A 24,095-nucleotide genomic window follows, 5' to 3' on the forward strand; every position below is an offset into this window, starting at 1 on the left:
TGACTTAAAATCAGGGACTAAATTCATAAAACTCCCAACAAATCTGGGAAAGATCTATGTGGCAGAGTAGCCTGGTGCTAGACCAGTATGACTTGAAAAAACCAGGCCATACTTTTAAACAAAATCTATACTTTCTTATATATATTTTTGCAGCTATAGTATAATGTATTAAAAACAAAACCTGCTAAATACAATGTGGTATCTAGGATTGGATCCTGGAGCAGAAAAAGGGCATTAGTTAGAAAACTGGTGGAATCTAAATAAAATCTGAAATTTAGTTAACATTAAGGGCCAGATGTTAATCTCTTGGTTTTGACAATCCCAGTTTTACGGAAGATGTTAAAATTAGAGGAAATTAACTGATGGATATGCAACTCTGTACTATCTTTCTCTAAACCTGAAATTATTCAAAAGTAGAAATTTTATTGAGAAGTTCCCACTGTGGCACAATAGGATTGGCGGTGTCTCTGCAGTGCCAGGATTGTAGGTCACAACTGTGGCTCAGATCTGATCCCTGGCCCAGGAACTCCATATGTTGTGGTGCAGCCAAAAAAGAAAAAAATCTATTGAAGCATCTACTGTAGTTCCATCTCTTTCCTCCCTTGTCCATCTATATTCACCCTACTTTAGCCTAGTGGCTTTCAAAAATTTTTTTGACAATCACTCACCTGAGAAATACATTTGCAACCTGTATATACAGTAAAATATATAATCAGGAGTTCCCATTGTGAAACAGTGAGTCAATGATCTGGCTCCTCTCTGTGGTGTTGCCAGTTTGATCCCCAACCAGCACAGTGGGTTAAAGATCCAGCATGGCCCCAGCTGTGGCATAGGTCACAGATGCAGCTCAGCTTCGATCCCTGGCCTGAGGAATTTCCATCAGGTGCAGCCAAGAAAGGAAAACAAAACAAAACACAACACAACAAAAAATATATATAAGGAAGTTCTTTTGTGGCACAGCAGGTTAAGGACCTGGTATTGTCACTGTAGTGGCTCAGGTTGCTGCTATGGCTCAGGTTTGATGCCTGGCCCAAGAACTTCCACATGCTGAAGGCATAGCCAAAATAAAATAAAATTTAAAAAAAAATAAAATTTTTGAAAGGATAACATTCAAATATATAACCAAAATAAAATACTTAAAATGTTTCATGTACTGTAAATTTTTTTCTTTCAATCTTTTTATTGTTGGTAATTTCCTACCTAAGGTTTCAGACACAACTGGAAAAAAATCTACTCTGGCTGTTTCAGCCCTCTATTTGTTTCTCAGTTTCTCAAACATATCATGATTTTTAATGCCTCATGACCTTTGTTCTTGCCATTCCTTCTCATTTCTCACTCATCCTTAGCACTTTTAAGGGCTAGAAATCATGTTTTGGAGTTACTGTCGTGGCTCAGTGGTTAACGAATCCAACTGGGAACTATGAGGTTGCAGGTTTGATCCCTGGCCTTGCTCAGTGGGTTAAGGATCCGGCGTTGCTGAGCTGTGGTGTAGGTTGCAGACTCGGCTGGGGTCCCACGTTGCTGTGGCTCTGGTGTAGGCCTGTGGCTACAGCTCCAATTAGACCCCTAGCCTGGGATCCTCCATTTGCCATGGGAGTGGGCCAAAAAAATGGCAAAAAAAAAAAGAAATCATGTTTTTGCTTAATTAACACCTCTGCCAGCCTGTGCTATAGCCACAGCAATGCCAGATCTGAGCCTCGTCTGCAATGTACATCACAGGCTGCAGCAACACCAGATCCTTAAGCCATAGAGCAAGGCCAGGGATTGAACCTGCATCCTCATGGATACTAGTTAGGTTCGCTTCCACTGGGCCACAACGTAACTCCAACACCTCTTCAAGAAAGCTTTCCTAGTACACCCAGCATAGTATGTTCTCTCCCTCTTACTTCCTCTTAACAATTTTATTTCTGCCTTAGCACTCATCACAATCTATAATAGCCTTATTTGTTTAATTCTTATTGTCTCTCTACTAGAATGAAAGCTCAATGAGGGTCTTTTTTGGTCCTGTTAACCAGTGTATCCCTAATATTCAGAATAATGTCAGGTATCTGATAGGCACCGAAATAGCTGAATGAAGAGAGAGGCAAGCCGACTCACCTATGGAAATCAAGTGGAGTGGTATTCTGCTCCACAATTCCCCAGTACAGCTTGGAATTCTCCCTGAGCCTCTCATGAAGTCACAGAATAAATAGAGGAAGGTGATTTTATTTCTCAATATGCAAATTAACAACTCTTTTACAGAAACATAAATTACTAGAATAATAAGTAGAGTCATGTACATATTTCTAACTCTGTTAGGTCAAAGGAAAGGAGGACAAGGACACAAAGGAAACAAGCCTTCTAAGAAACTTGCTGTTCAGTCTACAGTCAAAATGAAGAGGTAGCCTTTGGAGCCACAAGAAGATTAAATCATAGTTGATTATACTTGTTTCTGAATGAATCAGTCTCTCTAAGCAGTGGTAAGCAACAAGTCAAATGTCCATGTACAGCGTCAGGGTCCCTGAACAAAGAGTCTTATTCCAGTTCCTCTGGCTCGCCCCAACAAGGATATGGACATGTCCAGCAGCAATATCATAGCATATATCCCTCTTGTTTCAGGATGAAAACATCTACTCACTATAAGACCAGAGAAGGACTCCTGAAAAGAAATGGGGAGTGTTCCCCACCAAGGGAGCTGAAGCCGGAGAGTTTTCATGTGTTTGTCTCGGAGGCAGGCCAATGCTGAAGTCAACAGAACTATATCAATTCTGGTTTGAACATGGAGCACCCACTGGGTGTAACAAAGTGCCTGGCTGTGCATGGGTTGGTGAGGCAGGAGGAGCCAGGCCAACACAAAGTCAAAGGCCCATTCTTCTAGTGTTGGGTCCACTTGATGCTCTTGAGGTCAATGCCATCCTGCACCATCTCCCAGAGAGGGCTGCCAAAGAGAATAGGTATTTTGATGAGTGAAGGTTTAGGAAGCAGCCAGAACTGGCTCCTAGACCATGAGCCCTGACTTGCCTGTATCTGTCCTTGTCTCTCCTCCACCTCCTTGCCCTAAGAGATCCCAATACAAGAAGTTAGCAAGTCTTTCTCTGCTATATTTAAGTCCTCGTCAGCTCTAACCTCTCCCCAGCTGCCAACAGGTACCATGTACCCCAGGCTCAAATCCAATGGGGCCAAACCAACAGTGACAGGTGACGTTATAGTCATGAAACTCTCATCCCACTCATGAGAGACTACAGATAGTCTCCCTGAGGGAGCCAAGACCCCAGGGACCTGTGTAAGCAGCAAGGTTCAGGTTCTTTACTAACCTCCAGCACTTGCTTCTCGGTTCTGCCCTCATTCTCAAGGGATAGAACTTAGCCCTAAATCACACCCTTACCCTTATCCAGTTCCTGCCAGCTTCATCTCCCCTGAGTTGGTCTATAATTCCAATATCCCTGGCTCCAATTCAAAAAGGTATCTTGGATCTTAGACCTGGGTATCCATCTCATATAAGGACTACTACTGGGAAATCGTTAAGCTCTGATCCGCTTCAGCTTGAATGACTTAGACAATGATCCCAAATCAGATATAACTTTAATGTGTTATAACCATGGGATTTTAGTTTGGATTTCTCCAGTTAATTTTCTTATGCCCAATTTCATTCTTTTTTTTCCCCAATTTCATTCTCTCCTTGGTTTATCTCTCTCCTTTACACTATGTATTTCCAGCATGTCGTTCTAGCTCCTTCCTGTTCCTTCTCTTTAAGGAAGGTCATTTATTATCATAGGCTCACAAAATAAAACTCTGGCTGAGGGCTAATGAGACCTGGTTGAATTCAGTTTGTAAAGGGTTAGAAGGAATAAGGTTAAGATGCTAAAACCGGAGTTCCCATCATGGCACAGTGGAAATGAATCGGACTAGGAACCATGAGGTTGTGGGTTCAATCCCTGGCCTCACTCAGTGGGTTAAGGATCTGGCATTGCCATGAGCTGTGGTGTAGGTCGAAGACGCAGCTCACTCAGATCTGGCATTGCTGTGGCTGTGGTATAGGCCGGCAGCTCTAGCTCTGATTAGACCTCTAGGCTGAGAACCTTCATATGCCACGGGTGCGGCGCTAAAAAGACAAAAGACAAGAAAAAAAAAAGATGCTGAAACCACATGGATAAGAAGAATAAGTCTTTCCTGGCAGCCTGATCAGTAGAAATTCCTTCTGAGTATGCCGGAGAGTACCAGAAAGCTAATCCAAGAAGGAATCCTAAGCCTAAGAAAGCTAAGCAAGCTGCAAGTTTAAGCAATACACCTAGACCCTGTGAAGGAAAATCCAGAGCCCAGAATCACATGAGAGAGCTCACAAAGGGAAGCTGGTAGATACCTGAACTTCCTCACTCTCACCAACTAGACCAAGAGAATCTTGAAAATCAAACTGAACCAGGAAAGAGCTCTGAAAAAATGTAGAGCCCTTAATGTTCCCATGAGGAAGTAGAGTTCTATGGCTACTAGGGAAACCCCTGGTGGCGGCTGGCTGGTAAGGATCTCTTGACCTTTATAAGCATCTTTTTTTTTTTTTGCTTTTTTAGGGCCACATCCATGGCATATGGAAGTTTCCAGGCTAGGGGTCGAATCAGAGCTACAGCTGCTGGCCACAGCCACAGCAACTTGGGATCTGAGCTGCCAGCCTACACCACAGCTTATGGCAATGCCGGATCCCCAACCCGCTGAGCTAGGCCAGGGATCGAACCCGCATCCTCATGGATACTCATTGAATTCATTTCCACTGCACTACGACGAGAACTCCCTTTTCTTTTTCTTTTGTTTTTTTTTTTCTTTGAGACTTGAACAGCACAAGTTATATTCACTGGCCAAAGAATGGAGAAGCAGGAACCTAGTTTGCAAATCAACTTGTTAATTCAATTTGGGCAGAGACACCAAATATATACTACATGCATCCTTACAAAGAAAACTTTGAGTACAGTTTTTAACCTTTTGAGTATCTGATGAAAACCATTTCCTCCAAAGAAAATGCACAACTGCAAAACACTAAGCATACAATTTCAGGGCTGTCATGTACCTCCTGAAGTCCAACCACAGAACCCCAATTAAAAATCACAGGAAAATAGGAGTTCCCATCGTGGCTCAGTGGTTAACGAATCTAGCATACATGAGGACGCAAGTTTGATCCCTAGCCTTGCTCAGCAGATTAGGAACTGACATTGCGGTGAGCTGTGGTGAGGGTCACAGACATGGCTTTGGATCCTGTGTTGCTGTGGCTATGCTGTAGGCTGGCAGCTACAGCTCCAATTTGACCCCTAGCCTGGGAAACTCCATATGCCAAGGGTGGGCCCTAAAACCAAAAAAAAAAAAAAAATCACAGGAAGATAAACAAGCTATAATGGAAACAATAAAAACTATTATAAAATAAAATTTTAAAAAAATCAGAGGAAGGAGTTCCCATAGGACTGGTGGCACTGGGACACAGGTTAAACCTCAAGGCATGGTGGGTTAAGGATCCAGCGTTGCCACAACTGCAGCATAGGTCACAACTGTGGCTTGGATCTGACCCCTGGCCTATGAACTCCACAGGCTGTAGGGTGGCCAGAAAAGAAGCATTCCCATCGTGGTTCAGTGGGTTAAGAACCTGCTGAGTATCCATGAGGATGCTGGTTCAATCCCTGGCCTCGATCAAGTGGGTTAAGGACCTGGTGTTGCCATGAGCTGTGGTGTATGTTGCAGATGCTGCTTGGATCTAGCATCACTGTGGCTGTGGTGTAGGCTGGTGGCTATGGCTCTGATTCAACCCCTAGCCTGGGAACCTCCATGTACCGCAAGTTTGGCCCTAAAAAGAAAAATGAAAACAACAACAACAACAAAAAACAGAGTTTTCCTAAACTTAGTCTACAAATTATGAATTTTGTATTAATATCGCTATAATGATAACTTAATACTATCAATAAAATAATGAAAAACATTGGAACTTATGTAATTATTTAGTTCTTAAAAACACTTTTTCATATTCTGCAAACAAGTAGCCAAGAAGATCCACTTTCTTGCTTTGTGGAATCTCTGTATCCTAAAATCCAAAGATTCGCAAACTTTGGTTTCTGGTAGTGTGGGGAAGAGAGAGAGGCCAGCACTGCAATTTCTTCCAAAAGGTCTCTGGTAAGCAACTATAATGGAAAAAATAAAAATCATTTATGAAAAAAGAACAAAAGGTCTCTGGCACCTCATTTCTCGAAGACGCTTCACATGATGAATGCACTTTTCCACTGTGTAGTCCACTTCCTCCTCAGTAGTGAAACGGCCAATGCCAAACCTGAAAAAGACAGAGAGGAGCTCTGCATCAGACCTGTGACACTAGGGTAAATTCATTCAGTAAATACTCAATGAGGATCTACTCTACAAAAGACACGAAGAGAACACAGTCCTTCTCCTCTAGGGCAGAGTTTCTCCAAACATGGTCTGTGGACTACCTGAGAATCATCTAAGAAGTTTCATATACCTCCAAACCTAGTGAATTAGAATCTCTGAGTGTGGCACTCAGACCTCTTCATCTTTCACAAACTTCCCAGGTGACAGCTCCAATTCAACCATTAGCCTGGGAACTTCCATGTGTCACCAAGTGTGACCCTAATTTAAAAAAAAAAAAAAAAAGAAGGGATAAGGGAAACCAGATTGAGGAAGACTCTAAGAGGAAAAGAATAACACAAAACAGGACACCTTTCTTTTTTTTTTTGTCTTGTCTTTTCAGGACCGCACCTGCGTCACATGGAGGTTTCCCAGGCTAGGGGGCCAGTCGGAGCTGTAGCCGCTGGCCTACGCTATAGCCACAGCAATGCCAGATCCAAGCCCTGTCTGCCACCTACACCACAGCTCATGGCAACATCGGATCCTTAACCCACTGAGCACTGCCGAGGATCAAACCCGCAACCCCATGGTTCCTAGTCAGCTCGTTTCCACTGCACCACAACGGGAACTCCAGGACACCTTTCATAAATGCTGCAGCTCAAGTGACTGACCTGATAGAAGAATGAGCTAAATCCTCATCAGTGCCAATTGCTCGAAGGACATAAGAAGGTTCCAAGGATGCAGAGGTGCAGGCACTGAGGAAAAAGACAGAGTCTTGCTGAGTTCATCATCAAATATGCTTTGGGCTACAAACCCCCAGTCTTGCTCCTACCCCCAGGCCCCTGGAGTCATACCATGGAGACAAAAGAGGCATTATAATCTGATAGAGCCCAAGGGCTGGATGTTGCCTGCACTTTCTAGGATATGAACCTAGCTACTCTGGGCCCTGCAGAGGATAACCTCCTTGAGCAAAGATATTGCCAAAGCATGACAAGGTGTGATACCACACGAGGTGGGTCTGACAAGAGGCAGCAGAGGACCATGTGCTTACTCCCCTATGACCAAATACACCATCTGGAGCAGCCTAGAGAGCAGCTAAACCCTTGGCAGCCTCCAGAGCATCCTTGAATTCTGGAGGCCTATAACAGAACTACCAGAATAACACCAGAATAGATACATGCACCTCCCGGGACCATAAAAAACACAAAATTCTACCACGAGAAGTCCTTCTGGGTTGGCCAACTTTAGCTTGTGCCTAGCCAGCTAAAAATAGGTACTTACCAAGTGACTTCTACTCTGAACCAAGATCTATTTTGCCTGTCACCTCCACAATGGAAACTTACAGGCTAACTGGCCCTGCCACACTCTCTGTATCCAGTCCAACTCACCTCCCTGAGGATAAGGCGACATCCTTGAGTGCCATTAGCAGACTTTCCCCTTCCACATATGCAAAGGAGAGGTTGATACAGCCTGGAAGAAAGAAATGCTATAAGAGGAATCTCATGGAGTTCCTGTTGTGGTGCAATGGGACTAGAGTCACTATGGGAATGCTAGGATGCATGTTCGATCCCTGGCTTGGCACAGTGAGTTAAGGATCTGGCATTGCCACAGCTGCAGCTTAGGTCTCGACTGCAGCTCGGATCTGATCCCTGGCCCAGGAACTCCATATGCCTTGGGGTGGCCAAAAAAGAGAGGAAAAAAAAAAAAAGAGGAGTCTCAGAATCTCAGGCTCTTCCAGATGGGGACAGAAAGGGCACATCCATCCATACCTGGGTAATGGTGCTCGGGGTCTCCATTCATCACCACGTCTGGAAGGCTCTTCATGATCTTCTGTATCAGTCGCTCTGCTAACTTTGAGATCCGCTTGTGGTCATACTGAGGAGCAGGCAAGGGAGGACTGAGCACTGTGACCATTAATAGCTCAGAAACACACAGGACGAGGAGCCCTTCCCCGTGCCCAGAAGTGACTGTGCATCCGACCCACCTATAGTCCTGTGTTACTAATGGAGACCACTATATGCCCAGCACTGAGCACAGCACCTTGTATGCAGAAGTGCTCAGTAACTGGACACATGGCTCTAATAACCCAGAATAAATGAACTGACAACTACTGAAAGGCCCTGGATTTTGGAGCCCATAACACCTCTCACAGAACAAGATGCCAGCAGCACTGGGACAAAAATGGTATTCCTAAACCTCCTTTTCTGGCAAAAATCTGACTCAGTCATGCTAAAAGCCTCTAAATAGGAGACAGAGCACAGGGGAAGAACTTGCGAGAGGGAACTGCTCTCCCCATACCTCCATCTCTTGCTGTGCCACCTCACACGCAGCCCCCAGCCCCACCACCAAGGGTGTGGGGACTGTCCCAGACCGCATACCCCGCTCCTGCCCCCCTCCACTCTGCAGGGCCTCTACACGCACACGGGGCCGGCGGCGAATGTAGATAGCACCAACCCCTGGGGAAAGAAAGTTGTTACAAAAAAGAGAAAAGGGAAAATGCAGATGAAACAAAATATCACTTTTCAAAGGGGTTAAAATACTGTTTCAACTTTTCTGTAAGTCTGAAATTTTTCAATGTAAAAAATATTGGAGGAAAAGAAGAAATAGCAGCAAAAGCATAATAATTATCAAAACTAAAACTATTTAACATCAGGGAGTTCCCTAGTGGTCTAGTGGTTAGGATTTGGCACTTTCACCCAGGGAGTTCCCTAGTGGTCTAGTGGTTAGGATTTGGCACTTTCACCGCCACAGCTCAGGTTCAACCCCTGGTCTGGGAACTAAGATCCCACATCAAGCCACATAGAGCCACTACATGTCACAAACAAAAAATCTAAAAAACAAAAATTATTTAACAGCACGAAGGTAACTATCAGGAGTAATGACCAAACTAGTTTAAAGTAGCTCCCTATGTATGTAAAAAATGACATCATGCAACGCACTATTATCCATAATAGCAAAAAACTGGAAAAAAACTCATCATCAGGAGAATGGGCAAATAAATTATGGTACACTCATGACTGAAATACAAAGCAGGTGTATAAAAGAAAGAGGAAGCGCCTTCTTTACTACCACTATAAAATCTCCAAGACAGGGAGCAGTGAAGGAAAAAAATAAACCTCTGGAGTTCCCGTCGTGGCTCAGTGGTTAATGAATCCGACTAGGAACCATGAGGTTGCGGGTTCGGTCCCTGGCCTTGCTCAGTGGGTTAAGGATCCAGTGTTGCCATGAGCTGTGGTGTAGGTCGCAGACACAGCTCAGATCCCTCGTTGCTCTGGCTCTGACATAGGCCGGTGGCTACAGATCCGATTAGACCCCTAGCCTGGGAACCTCCATATGCTGTGGGTATGGCCCTAGAAAAGACAAAAAAAAAAAAAAAAAATCACTCCAACATACACTGTTACAGAACTAGTTAAGTGTGAATGATATCTGTACTTCAAAGAGGAACAAAAAAAAAAAAAAAAAAGATGCACTGTTAGGTGAAGATGCAAGATGCAGCACAATGAGTATAGCACACTGATGTTTGAGTAAAAAGAGGAAGGGAGAAAGTATACATGTGCTTGTAAATGCATAGACTAAATCTAGAAAAATCCTCAAGAAACAGCCCTTCTCCCCAGGGGGAACTACACATCTTGGAGACAGGAATAAAAGATTTTCCATGGAGTTCCCATCGTGGTGCAGTCGTTGACGAATCCGACTAGGAACCATGAGGTTGCGGGTTCGGTCCCTGCCCTTGCTCAGTGGGTTGACGATCCGGCGTTGCCGTGAGCTGTGGTGTGGGTTGCAGACGCGGCTCGGATCCCGCGTTGCTGTGGCTCTGGTGTAGGCTGGTGGCTACAGCTCCGATTGGACCCCTAGCCTGGGAACCTCCATATGCCGTGGGAGCGGCCCAAAAAATAGCAAAAAAGACAAAAAAAAAAAAAAAAAGATTTTCCATAGCATACTTCTCTGTGGCTTTTGAATTTTGAACCATGCTACCTTGTCCAAAAAAAATAAAAACATTTCGAAGGAAGGTGCAGGTAGTTGAGAAAACTTTTTTAAATTTTTTAAAAAATTAAAATCGAGGAAAAAAGGGGGAGAAATCAGAATGGAAGTAAAAATTATCACAATCTCCCAGGGTCTACCAAAACTTAAAAATGTGTACAACTTGTATTGCAGCAACATGGATGGAACTAGAGAATCTCATACTGAGTGAAATGAGCCAGAAAGACAAAGACAAATACCATATGATATCACTTATAACTGGAATCTAATATCCAGCACAAATGAACACCTCCTCAGAAAAGAAAATCATGGACTTGGAGAAAAGACTTGTGGCTGCCTGATGGGAGGGGGAGGGAGTGGGAGGGATCGGGAGCTTGGGCTTCTCAGACACAACTTAGAATAGATTTACAAGGAGATCCTGCTGAGTAGCATTGAGAACTTTGTCTAGATACTCATGTTGCAACAGAACAAAGGGTGGAGGAAAAAATGTAATTGTAATGTATACGTGTAAGGATAACTTGATCCCCTTGCTGTACAGTGGGAAAATTAAAAAAAAAAATGTGTACAACTTGTGATACAGCAAATCCATTTACTGAAATTTCCTGTTAGGATATGACCATGAATGTACAGAGACATTCACTAAGTAGCCAAAGGTTTCAGAATAGAGCGAGCACTTGCTGAAGGTTATCTTCTCCCACACAGAATGACTATTGAGGCAGAGATTGCAGGTACTATAAGAACTGAGGGAATGGTTCCCAAATTTATCATGAAGGAACCTAGTTTCAAAATAATCTATAGGAGTTTTTGCTGTGGCACAGTAGATTAAGGATCTGGCATTGTCTGTGTAGCATAGGTTGCAGCTGCAGTTCAGATTTGATCCCTGGCCTGGGAACTTCCATGTGCCGCACGTGTGTAAATAAATAAAATAATGTATGTACCAAACTGCATTTACTAAGAATTAGTTCACTTCCCCATTAAAATAAAATCAAATTCAAGTATCCTGCACTATATGAACCTCTGCATTTCCTAAGCTCAGAGAGCAAGTGCTCAGATACTACATATGGATAGTGAAGGATACCATGCTATCTAAATCCATTTGGATACTGAGTTTGAAAAGCAAGAGTTTGGCTAGTGAGGGATATCTGTATACATTAAAGTGCTGATCACAGCTTCTGCTCAATATGACTTGGTTTTATCAAAACAGATTTATCTACAATAAATGCCAATAAAGGCAATGTTATAGTTAAAGATAGAAAGCCTGTTGGGCTTTTAAAAATGATAGCTCATTGGGGTGTGATGACTGTTGCACAAAATAAATAAATAAATACATAAATAAAATAGGGAAAAAAAACAATAGCTCGCAAAAATGCTCCTAACGATCTCTGTGAGCCTTTAGAAGAAGTCATCTTACATACTTCCAGGAGCTACCACAGCTTTTCCCACAGGATGTACATGGAGATGACACGACCCACAGACACAGAAAGTGTACTGGCATAACCAACCACCACAGGTCCTCGCCCAAGAGACAGAGGAGGAGCTATTTGGTTTTGACGGCTACCTCCATAAAAGAGAGGATAATAGTCTCTTCCCAAAAGAGGGCTGCAGAGGCAGAATTCCAGCTACAAAACATTCCTAGGGCAATAGGACCATAGGAAACAGAGAGAGACATAAAAGGGCATACAATCTTCCCCTAAGGCTAAAGCAAGACCCATGGGAATGAAGGACTCAAAGAATATTGCCCTCGGAGTTCTCTGGTGGTGCAATGGGTTAAGGATTGGGCATTGTCACTGCTGTGGTTCAGGTTCGACCCCTGGCCCAGGAACTTGCACATGCCACAGGTGCAGCAAAAAAAATAAAAATAAAAAAGAAAGAAAGAAAGAATATTGCTATGCATATCACAGTGGGGCAGACAAGAACACTGGACTTATCTAGCTAAGTTGGTATGACAAAACCCCTTGTTCCTCAACCAATTTAACATCTACATGCTAAGGATTTTCTAAAGAGACCAGTTAAGAACCATCTGCTATACAGTAACTGCTAGAATGTACAAATAGGCTAACAACACATTCCTCAGGGAACTCTGAACGTACAACTCCCTGAGAGGAATGATAGTCCTAAATGAGTCCCAGGAACAGCTGTCAAAGGGTTTGCTGGGAGATCCAGAGGAAGAACTCTAGGAGGGACGGGTACCTTTGGGACCATAGATTTTGTGACCACTGATGCTCATAAGGTCAATTTTCATGTCATTGACATCGAGAGGGATTTTTCCAACAGCCTGGGCTGCATCGGTATGGAAATATACCTTTCTGGAACTGCAAATCCGCCCTGAGAAAATAAGGAGAAGAACCAGAGCACAGAATTAGGAAGTGACCTGGTAGTGGTTCCACAACGTACCATTAATTCTAAGGTAAAATTATATCTAGCATTGGACTCTAGCCATATAATAAACCATTTCTCTCTCCTTCCCTTTCTCTCCTTTTGCTTCTGTCTCTCATTCTCAGTTCTAGTGTCCTAGACTTGAATAAATAATGGCAAGAGCAAAGCACCAAACCAAAACACCCCTGATATTCTGATTCATAAGACTCTTCACACATCATTAACATTGGCCTTTCAAAAATATCAGATTAAGTATTAGATCCTTTTTGATCTCAAAGAAGTGAATTTTAACAGATATATTTGCTTATGTACTTAAGAGGTTACAGGGTGAGTTTCTCTGGCTCTAAGTGAGCATAAAGAGATGTTTTAAAATGAAAAAGGTGAAGAGTTCCTGCTGTGGCAACAGTGGATTAAGAATCCGCCTGCAGGAGAATCTGCCTGTAGGTAATGAACCAGACTAGTATCCATGAGGACAAGGGTTCCATCTCTGCCCTTGCTCAGTGGGTTAAGGATCTGGCATTGTCATGAGCTGTGGTGCAGGTCTCACATGTGGCTCGGATCTGGCTTGTCATGAGCTGTGGTGCAGGTCTTACATGTGGCTCGGATCTGGCTTGTCATGAGCCGTGGTACAGGTCTCACATGTGGCTCGGATCTGGCATTGCTATTGCTATGGCATAGGCCAACAACTTACAGCTCCGATTCGATCCCTAGACCGGAAACTTCCATATGCCTTGGGTGTGGCCCTAAAAAAGAGACCAAAAAAAAAAAAAAAAGAATCCCCCTGCAGCGTCTTGAGTTGCTGTAGAAGCGCAGGTTCAATTCCCAGCTGGCACATTGGGTTAAGGATCTGGTGTTGTTGAAGCTGTGGCTCAGATTCAGTCCCTGGCCTAGGAACTTCCATATGCTGTGGGTACAACAACAACAAAAAATTAATAAAATAAAATGAAAAAAGTGAAAGAGGAGGAGGAAAAAAAGGTGGAGGTTTTTAAATTTTTTTTTTTCTTTTTTGGCTGCTCTGTGGCATATCGAAATCCCAGGCCAGGGATAAGATCTGGGCGACAGTTGCAACCTAAACTGCCACTGTGACAGTGCCAGATTGCCAGATCCTTAACCCACTATACAGGGCTGGGGAACAAACCTGAGTCCCAGCGTTCCCAAGAGGCCGCTGATCCTGTTGCAACACAGCAGGAACTCTGTGGAGATTTTGTTTTCAGTACTAACTACAGTAAAATGAAAACATAAAGGATACTAGACTTAGATTCAAATGCCAGCCACGCCATTTACAATATATCCTTGAACAAGGGACTGGAGCTCTCTTTCCCTTGATTTCCTTACTGCATTCTATAAAGTGTTACAGCTCATAGTCCAGTCCTGCCCCTCACATGGATCCCAGCGGTGAGCAAGCATCAGGGTTTACCCGCAATACTCACCTATTTCTGCGATGGGCTGCTTCACTCCAATCTCATTGTTCACAGTCATGACCGAGACCAGGCTGGTATCTGGCCGGATGGCAGCCTCTAGTTCCTAAGAATATTGGGAACAAGGACGATATACAGTATGAACAAAGTACTCCCTAACGCAGAATGTAGTCAAGCTTAGTCTTGAAAAGGGGCCTTTCACTACACAACTTCAGAGTGGGTACAATTAAAATAGTGACAACAGGAGTTCCCGTCATGGCACAGTGGTTAACGAATCCGACTAGGAACCATGAGGTTGCAGGTTCGGTCCCTGCCCTTGCTCAGTGGGTTAACGATCCGGCGTGCCGTGAGCTGTGGTGTAGGTTGCAGACGCGGCTCGGATCCCGCGTTGCTGTGGCTCTGGCATAGGCCGGTAGTTACAGCTCCGATTCGACCCCTAGCCTGGGAACCTCCATATGCTGCAGGAGCGGCCCAAGAAATAGCAAAAAAAGACAAAAAAAAAAAAAAAAAAAAAAAAGAGGGGGGAACCCTTCCTAGGTAAGGTTGTCAAAGCAAGCAGCAAAGAACAAAGTAAGCAGTGAAAAAGGTTACTACACCAAGGTAGGGACCACATCTGACTCAAACATTTACCTTAAAGAAACTTACTAGTCAGTCACACAACATCTGTTATGCTTTCCCTGACACTGGACTAATGTAGGTTCTCAATGCTATGTGTCTTTCAAACTTCTTTACAGCATATATCCCAATTGGTAATTATTTCATTTATATGTTTGTTTACATATTAACCATGCCCTTCACTAGAATGTCCACTCCCTGAAGGCAGGGATTAGGCTTGTGTTGTTCACCTCTCTATCCCCAGTGCCCAGCACGATAACACAATAAATACTACAAAGTAAAAGAAAGGCACAAAGTATTATGAGGAACAAAAATACAGAAAATACATGCTGCTAGCAGTCCTAGAACTAGGCTTCACTTAGCCTAGTAAAGAGACAGACATATGTATACAATAGAGCAGAGAAGTAAAAAGTCATTAAGTAATTATATAAAATAAGCTAAAAGGGGAGTTCCCCTTGTGGCTCAGTGGAAATGAACCTGACTAGTATCCATGAGGACGCAGGTTTGATCCCTGGCCTTGTTCAGTGGGTTAAGGATCCAATGTTGCCAAGAGCTGTAGTATAGGTCACAGACGCAGCTCAGACCTGGCATTGCTGTGGCTGTGGTGTAGGTCAGTAGCTACAGCTCCAACTGGACCCCTAGCCTGGAAACCTCCATATGCCATGGGTGAGGCCCTAAAAAGACAATAAATAAATAAATAAATTAGAGAGAGAGAGAAGATTAAGGCAAGTCTGGAAAAAAGAATAGATCAAAGGTGAGGATAAATTTGAAGATTGGGCCAAAACACCACTGGTTAGGGCACATTAGGGAGCTGTGAAGGCAGTATGGCTAAAATGGAGGGTTTTATGAAGAGGCACAAAGGTTAAGAAGACGGAAACAGATCTATTTCAGTCTACAACCAACACATGTATTCTGAGACCAGTACAACCCCAATATCAAAGTCAGACAAATATATCACAGGAAAACCACAGATCCATATCACTAATGAATACAGATGCAAAAATCCTTAACCAAATACTAGCAAACCAAATCCAGCAACATATAGGATCACAAAGGATCACACATTGTGACCAAGTAGGATTTTTTTTTTTTTTTTTTTTCATTTTTGGCCATCCCACAGCATATGGAGTTCCCAGGCCAGGGATCAGATCTGGGCTGCAACCTAAGCCACAGCAGCAGCAATGCCAGATCCTTAACCCACTGTTCTGGGCCAGGAATTGAACCTGTGTCACAGAGCTCCCAAGATGCTGCTGATCCCGCTGTGCCACAAGTAGGATTTACCAAGTAGAATTTAATCCAGGAATACAAGTTCAACAAACAAAAAAATCAGTGTATATAACACATTAACAGAATAGAGAGCAAAACCACACGATCACCTCAATAGACACACAAAAAACCACTGATAAAATCCAATACCCATTCATGTTTAAAAAAAAATAATTTAACAAACTAGGAAAACTTCCTCAACCTGATAAAGGACACTGATGTAAGAACAGCCTTGAAAAATCTACAGCTAAGGGAGTTCCCATCGTGGTGCAGTGGTTAACGAATCTGACTAGGAACCATGAGGTTTCGGGTTCGATCCCTGGCCTCGCTCAGTGGGTTAAGGATCCAGCATTGCCGTGAGCTGTGTTGTAGCTCAAAGACTCGACTTGGATCCTGCATTGCTGTGGCTGTGGCATAGGCCAGCAGCTATAGCTTCAATTTGACCCCTAGCCTGGGAACCTCCATATGTCGCAGGTACAGCCCTAAAAAGCAAAAGCAAAAAAAAAAAAAAAATCCACAGCTAACATCATACTTAATGGCGAAAGCTTTCATCTAAGATCAGGAACAAAACAAGGGTTATCTGCTCTCACCACTTTCATTCAACTTTGTACTAGCTTCATTCAACTTTGTACTAGAAGTTCTTCCCAGGACAACTGGGCAAGAAAGAAAAATAACAGGCCTCCAGGCTGGAAACGAAATAATAGTAAAACGATCTCTATGACAGGGCTCTGTTTATAAACTATATCTTAGAATTTGTCCAGGGATGCTGGTATCCAAAATCTGGTGGACACGATGCTTGGACCCACTACTCAAAATGAACATATAAAGATATGGGCCAAAATGGAAAATAATCTTCACAAAAACTACACTTCTTTCAGAGGATAAGAAATATCAGCAGAGAAGTTCCCAGCATGGCTCAACGGTTAACGAACCAACTAGTATCCATGAGGACGTGGGTTCGATCACTGGCCTTGCTCAGTGGATTAAGGATCCAGCGTTGCCACAAGCGGTGGTGTAGGTCAAAAATGCAGCTCAAGGGGCTCTTCTCCCCCGTCCCAGTAACCCTGGGAGCTGTCTGCTTTCCTTTAATAAAAACTTTGCTTGTTTGCTGCCTGTGTGTTCACGGAGTACATTCTTCGACCGCTGTGAACAAGAACCTGGATTCTGGTACTATCTTTCCGGCATCATCCTTTTGGGGGCTCATCGGGGATCCGATCCAATACATCTGCACTCACAAGGTAAGTGGCAGCAAGCTTGCACTTTCTACTTCTTTTCAGTTTCATCTGACTCTGAAAGGAGGGTGACTGTGTGAACGAGTTTATGACCGGCCAGAGATGGATGAATTACAAGGCAAACTTTCTTTCCCATTCCCCCTCTCTCTATGCACTATAGCCTTTGTAAAATATTTGGGAAATCACAGTTACCATATTCCTGAAGGTCAGCAATTGTTAAAAGGCATGTAAAAAACAAAATGTTGTTTTTGTGAATTTTAAAGGGTGATAAAGGGCTTAAAATAACTTCTCAGGGCAGCGTGAAGCATTGTGATAACCTCTGAGTGCTGTATGAGTGATTGTGTGGCCTGATTTGCTCGAGCTTCAGGTTCGAGTTTGTGGCTCGATGGCCTTAGTGGCTACAGAGACCGAGTGGGTCCTAACCTGCAGTTCCGCGGGGACCTCATATGGCTTATGGCTGTAGCGGACTCTGAGGGTTCTCTTTCCTCCCTGTGAGTTCAATCCAGGTTTGAAGCAGCCAACTGCTAAGAGGCACCTGAACTCCCGAGAGATGGGCAGTCAGGTGGACATCTAGATGGCCACCTTCTGAGAAGGGGGCACCCTCCCTTGTTTTGTCTGCACACCCCGCACAGGGCAGGCACACAGGGTGGGACCTAACCCAGAAATCCAGGCAAAGACTTCAAAAGGATTTTCTGGAGATTATGGTGTCAAACTAATCTGATCCTTTATCATTTCCTTTGTTATTACCTCAAATAGAGCTGCAGGGGGTTGGGGGGGGGCAAGGAAACAAACCTCTAGATGTTAAGACCACCCTGAGTTGTTACCATGCCTATGGGGGGGAAGTAGTTAATAACTGGCATTCATCCAACCTAGGCCAAGTGTTTAGCCTCAGAGCCTGGGCAAAGTCAGCTTTGCTTTTTGTTATTTACTTTCACCCTGATTAGAGAAGTCGACAGCTGGTTTATCCAATCTACTTGTTAATTGTGGCTTAGGAACTTTCCTGATATTAATAGAGAGGGATGTCATCCTGTATGCCTGAGTTTTCTTCACCTCTGTCCAGAGACAGGCAATGGACAGGGACGACGGGAAGAGAGGCTACGCTGGTAAAGAGAGGCTGAGCTGGTAAAGAGTCAGACTGAGGTCAGATGGGACATTTGACCACTAAGGTCTAGTCCCTCCTAGGAGGGGGGAAGCCCTCACATAGCTGAGAAAGGACAGTAGGCGCTGGATGCTGGTCTTTTCTCTCTTTCGGATGGGAGCCACATCCTCGAGCCTGGTGCATGGCTCAAAGGCAACTCCCCTGACATGTGCCTTGAAGAACTGGAAAAAGTTTGACCCTGAGACTCTGAAAAAGAAATGTTTAATTTTCTTTTGCACAAAAGCCTGGCCACTATATAACCTGTCAAATGACAGCGATGGCCACCTGAAGGCTCTCTAGATTATACTATTCTCCAATTAGACCTATTTTGCAGACGAGAAGGGATATGATCAGAGGTGTCTTATGTTCAAATCTTCTTTACAATGAGGGAAGACACTGCACTGAGGAAGGCTTGTGGACTTCCTCAGTACATTATGCCAACTCCCTCCGGACCCAGGTGCCCACCATATCCTCACCCAACTGGGTCAGACCCTCCAGAAATTAACCAGCCTTCTCCAATGCTGCCCAAGGCTCCTCCTCTTCCCCCTCCAGTGCCAAAGTTATATCCCTCTTTACTCCTTTTACAAGAAGTAGCAAACGGAGAATGGGGACCAACACGGGTCCATACACCTTTTTCACTTCAGGACTTAAGGCAAATGAAAACAGATTTGGGAAAATGTGCTGACAACCCAGATAGATATACTGAGGTCTTTCAGGGTCTCAGGCATTTCTCTGAGTTAGCCTGGAAGGACATCATGTTATTACTAAAACAGACACTGACTATAAGAAAAAAAAAAAATAAAGTCTTAAAAAATGCTCAAAGCTGGGGGAGATGAATGGTATGCTGTAAATGCCAGAGGCACATTAGGAGAGGTACCAACAAGATTCCCCACAGGATGTCAGGCAGTTCTTATGAGCGATCCCAATTGGTCTGCCGATGAGGGGGATAACAACAATTGGCATAGGAATCATTTTATTACTTGTATAGTTGAGGAATTAAAAGCCTCACAAGTAAAGCCTGTTAACTACTCCAAACTATTGGAGGTTTGTCAAGAGGAACGAGAAAGTCCATTGGTTTTCTTAGAAAAACTCAGAGAGGCACTGAAAAAACATACACCAATGGACCCAGAATCAATGGAGGGCCAAATAATTCTAAAGACGAATTTATAACTCAATCGGCACCAGACATGCAGAGAAAGCTCCAAAAATTGGCTTTTGCCCTGATCAGGACCTAGAGCTCCTCCTTAGAGTAGCAACTCAAGTATATTATAATTGGTACCAGGAAGAATGAAAGGAGAACAAGAGGGGAGACAGAGAAAAGGCTGAGGCTCTAGTTATGGCACTACAGGGAGTCAACCTGGGAGCTTCCAAGGCAAGAGGACTAGGGCAGAGACCTAAGCCCAGAGCCTGTGTCCTCTGTGGAAAAGAGGGACACTTCAAATGGGAATGCCCCAAGGCTCAGACCACAGCACCTAGGCTGTGTCCCATACGTCAGGGAGATCACTGGAAGAGGGACTGCCCCAAAGATGAAGGCCCCTGGGTAGACCCCTTGCACCCAGGATCAAGACTGATGGGACCCAGGGCTTTCCATATTGGCTCCTGTCCTCATCACCACCCAGGAACCTTGGATAACTCTAAATGTAGGAAAACAGCCTATCAACTTCCTCTTGGATATGGGAACCGCCTTTTCAGTGCTCCTCTCCAACCCTGAGTCCCCCTCAAATAAATCTGTCACTCTTCGTGGTATTTCTGGCAAGCCTGTTACAACATTTTTTACACAACCTTTGAGTTGTGACTAGGAGTCCATTTTCTTCTCTCATGCTTTTCTGATTGTTCCAGAGAGCCCAACTCCTCTTTTAGGAGGAGATATTTTGTCAAAGGTTAAAGCCTCAATTCACATGACAAAGGAGCCTAATCAAGGTTTATGCCTGCCTTTGATGGAAGCAGTACCCTCTGAGGCACGACAGGAATTTACCCCAATCATCATAAAAAACCTAAAGAAACAGGGATTACTAATTGAATGTAACAGCCCCTGTGACACCCCTATATTGGGAGTACAAAAGCCTAATGGGGATTGGCGCCTAGTTAAGACCTCCATCTAATAAATGAGGCAGTGGTCCCATTACATCCAGTGGTGCCCAACCCCTACACTCTCCTCTGACAAATTCCAGAAACAGCAGCTTGGTTTATGGCATTAGATTTAAAAGATGCCTTTTTTCCTGCATTCCCTTGACTAAGGCTTCGCATATATAAATTCTCAAAATATGGAAGGGATCTAACTGGCCAGAATTAATTTTAGGTTCACATAAAATATTTTAGGGAAATATTCAGTATTAAATTAATAACATATTAGAATTGAAGTTTGTTGACCTAATTAACAGACATGTTACAGTTATCAACATTAAGTATAATACCTTATTGTATCTAGGTTTAATAAAAGTCAAACGAGACACTCAGTTATTAAATAGAAACTAAAGGTATTTAGGACAATTAATCAGTATGTTTAGTGCCACCCTAAGATGTTCTCTATAAGAAAAATAAGTGTTTTTAGAAATTATAAAAGACAGTCCGTGGTTGCTTTAGAAAAGTAAAAATGTGTCTGCTTTCAATAAAGAAGGAATGAGGAATGGAATTGCATTTTATTAAGGCAAATAAAGATTGTCTTTAGCAGACTGCTCTGGTTGGAAAATAAGGGACAGACTAATACGGATACAGAAAGTGATACAAGGTGTGTGGGAAGTGGACATTGAGAAGAGAATTTTGTGCATGCTGGGGACTAAGTTTAGAATAAATTTAATTGAGTAAATTAACCTTAAAAGTAAGATGCTGCCATAAATCTTACTCCTCACAAGGACAAGTTACTTGTGCTACCATAAAATCTAAATGTTGTCTATAAAAAAAAAAAAATGTTGTCTGTATCCTGATTATTAACAGAATGTGTCTGATTCCCTGCAGCTTTTGGAGCAGCCCTCTGGAATTGGTTGATCTCCTCCTCCTGGGGAAAATATTTCCTCACCATAGTCATCACTGTGATCTTAATCCTCTTATTCAAACCCTGTATAATTAATTTCATTTCTCATTTCATTACATCCCGATTAGAAGCTATCATACTTCAAGTGGTGATGGAAGGGGTACCCAGTGTAATGTATCGAAGCCCACGCGACTATCCCATGAGTGGAGACCTAACTGCTTTCCCCTAACAACACCCCTTTTCAGCAGGAACCAGTCAGAGCGGTCCTAGCCGTGCCCCCCACAACCCCCTGGCAGTTAAAGTCTCCAACTCTAGAGGGGGATTGAGGCAGAATATTAACTCAAGTAGTCCATGTAGGAGCATGGGCTTCAATGCATTATTTGATATGGCCATTGATTAACATTAGTGGCTTAAAGTTTCTAGGGAGTAACATCCCCACAGGCCTTGTTTACTATAGGGAGTGTATCTACACCCAGATGCACATTAATCCCTAATCCCCTGTGACTCAGTTTATGGGAAGAAAAGGGCAAGGAAACTGTGAGACTTATGGGGCATTTCCACCCATAGGACCCTACTGGACAAGGACTGGTAGAGGTAACTAAGCAAAGCCAATGGGAGAAGACCACATCTCTCTAGATCCCCCCAACTTTAAGGAATAAAAACCCCTATAGGACAATTGAGAAAAGGGGCTCTTCTCCCCTCTCCCAGTAACTCTGGGAGCTGCTTTCCTTTAATAAAAACTTTGCTTGCTTGCACAAAAAGAAAAAAAAAAAAAAAAAAATGCAGCTCAGATCCCATGTTACTGTGGCTGTGGCATGGGCCGGCGGCTACAACTCCAATTGGACCCCTAGCTGGAAACCTCCTTATGCTGCAGGTGCAGCCCTAAAAGGACAAAAAAAAAAAAAAAAAAAAAAAAAAAAAAAAGAAAGAAAAAGAAAAAAAGAAAGAAAGAAAGAAAGAAAGAAAGAAAGAAAAATCAGCAAGGAGAGAAGGCCAGAGCTTTCCCATGGTGAGTGTGAGTCTCTGGCACCCTGCACACATGCCCAGGGCTCTCACACTGACCAGGAAGCTCTGACGAAGCTGAGAAACAAATCCTCCAGAGAAAAGCAAGATGGTACACACTTAAGCGAACATAATCTTGATTTCACTGCAAGGCCTATTTCTCTAGATCTAAACCCCACCCTCACCATTACATCTAGTCCTTCAAGCTCCAGCTGAGGCTAAAAAGATAGATTTACATGCTGAAACCGAGTTCCTCCTATTTTGTTTCTCTTACCTTCAGGTCGATGATCCCACTCTTCTTCACTGGGAGGTAGGTGACCTGAAAGCCCTCAGCTTCCAGTGAACGGCAGGAGTCTAAAACACATTTGTGTTCTGTCTGCGTGGTGATCAAGTGCTTTTTCCGTGACCTATAGAACCTGGCCACCCCCTAGAAATTGGTGGTGGTGGAAGGAAAAAGAATATACTCAGAGAGATGGCCATGACTTCCATCCCTGTTGCACTAAGTAAGTGGATGAGGGCAGAATGCTCCAAGAACAACTCTGACACCAACTGCATGTCCTACAATTCAGTTTAATTTTGACACTAACTATCCCAAATTGGTGCAAATCTCACAGGTTAAGAGCCTTAGTGCCACAAAGCTGCCTCCATTTTAGATGCCAGTTTCAAAGTTCAGGAGTCACCAGCCACCCACCCATATTTCCCCAGCTTCCCACAAATATAAGGCTTCCCACAGCTCCTGAGGTTCAATAATTCTCTATGACTCATAGAACTCACTAAAAAAAAATACTTACTATTATAGATTTATTATGAAGGACACAACTCAGGAACAGCCAAATGGAAGAAATGCACAGGGTGAGGCCTGGGGCCCCATGGGCACAGAGCTTCCATGCCTTCTCCCTGTGAATCCAAGCATGTTACCTTCTAGCACATGCATGAGTTCAACAACCTGGAAGCTCCACTGAGTCTCGTTTCCCAGAGTTTTTATGGGGTTTTGTTTTGTTTTTTTGGTTAAGCCCTTGGCATGAGGAAGTTCCCAGCCAAGGATCGAACCTACCCCACAGCAGTAACTAGAGCCACAGCAGTGCCTACACCAGATCCTTAACATGCTGAGCCACCAGGGAACTCCTATGGGAGTTTCTTTACACAGGCATGGCTGATTAAATCATTGGCCATAGGACTGGACTCCATCTCCAGCACTCTCTCCTCCTCAGACAAAAGTAACAACACGCTAATCATATTCTTGGTCTTTCTGGAGTGGCCAGCCCATCTCTTGAAACTATCTAAGGGCCCACCATGAGTTATTTCATCACCAGAACTCAGGAATGGTCCAATGGGGATTGTTATGAATAATAAAAGACATTCCATCAATCAGATCACTCCAAGGGTTTTTGAAACCCTGTGCCAGGAACCAACAACAAGGACCAAACATATTTTTTATTACACCCCAGGTGGAAAATGTGAATCATTCCTATCGTTGCATCCCAGGAAAAATCTGAGGCCAGGGAATGAACCCACAAACTCATGATTCCTAGTTGGATTCGTGAACCACTGAGCCACGACAGGAACTCCCAGATAATCATTTATAAAGATGTCTTACAACCTGTATTCAGAAACTTTACCATGATTCCTCTTTGGGAAATTCACTTTAGGAAAATATTTCAGAGAGTTCCAACTGTGGCTCAGTGGTAACCAACCCTATTGGTATCCAGGAGGATGTGGTTCGATCCCTGGCCTAGCTCAGTGGGTGAACGGACCCGGCATTGCTATGAGCTGTGGTGAAGGTTGCA

At 43.6% G+C, this 24,095-nt stretch overlaps 1 protein-coding gene across 2 annotated transcripts in view; it reads right to left on the bottom strand.

The window, feature by feature from the left end:
- Window positions 2,190-24,095, bottom strand: part of NFS1 (NFS1, cysteine desulfurase) — a 28,521-nt gene continuing 6,615 nt past the window's right edge. Inside the window, 9 exon segments of one of the 2 annotated variants that reach the window (NM_001136510.1) lie at window positions 2,190-2,917; window positions 6,188-6,277; window positions 6,981-7,064; window positions 7,698-7,779; window positions 8,079-8,184; window positions 8,608-8,765; window positions 12,481-12,615; window positions 14,097-14,190; window positions 22,583-22,735. In NM_001136510.1, the coding sequence (NP_001129982.1) occupies window positions 2,854-2,917; window positions 6,188-6,277; window positions 6,981-7,064; window positions 7,698-7,779; window positions 8,079-8,184; window positions 8,608-8,765; window positions 12,481-12,615; window positions 14,097-14,190; window positions 22,583-22,735 (966 nt within the window). In that variant the 3' untranslated portion in view covers window positions 2,190-2,853. 2 annotated transcript variants of the gene reach the window in all.

This window comes from Sus scrofa, chromosome 17 (genome assembly GCF_000003025.6).
Source record: "Sus scrofa isolate TJ Tabasco breed Duroc chromosome 17, Sscrofa11.1, whole genome shotgun sequence".
NCBI classification, from domain to species: domain Eukaryota; kingdom Metazoa; phylum Chordata; class Mammalia; order Artiodactyla; family Suidae; genus Sus; species Sus scrofa.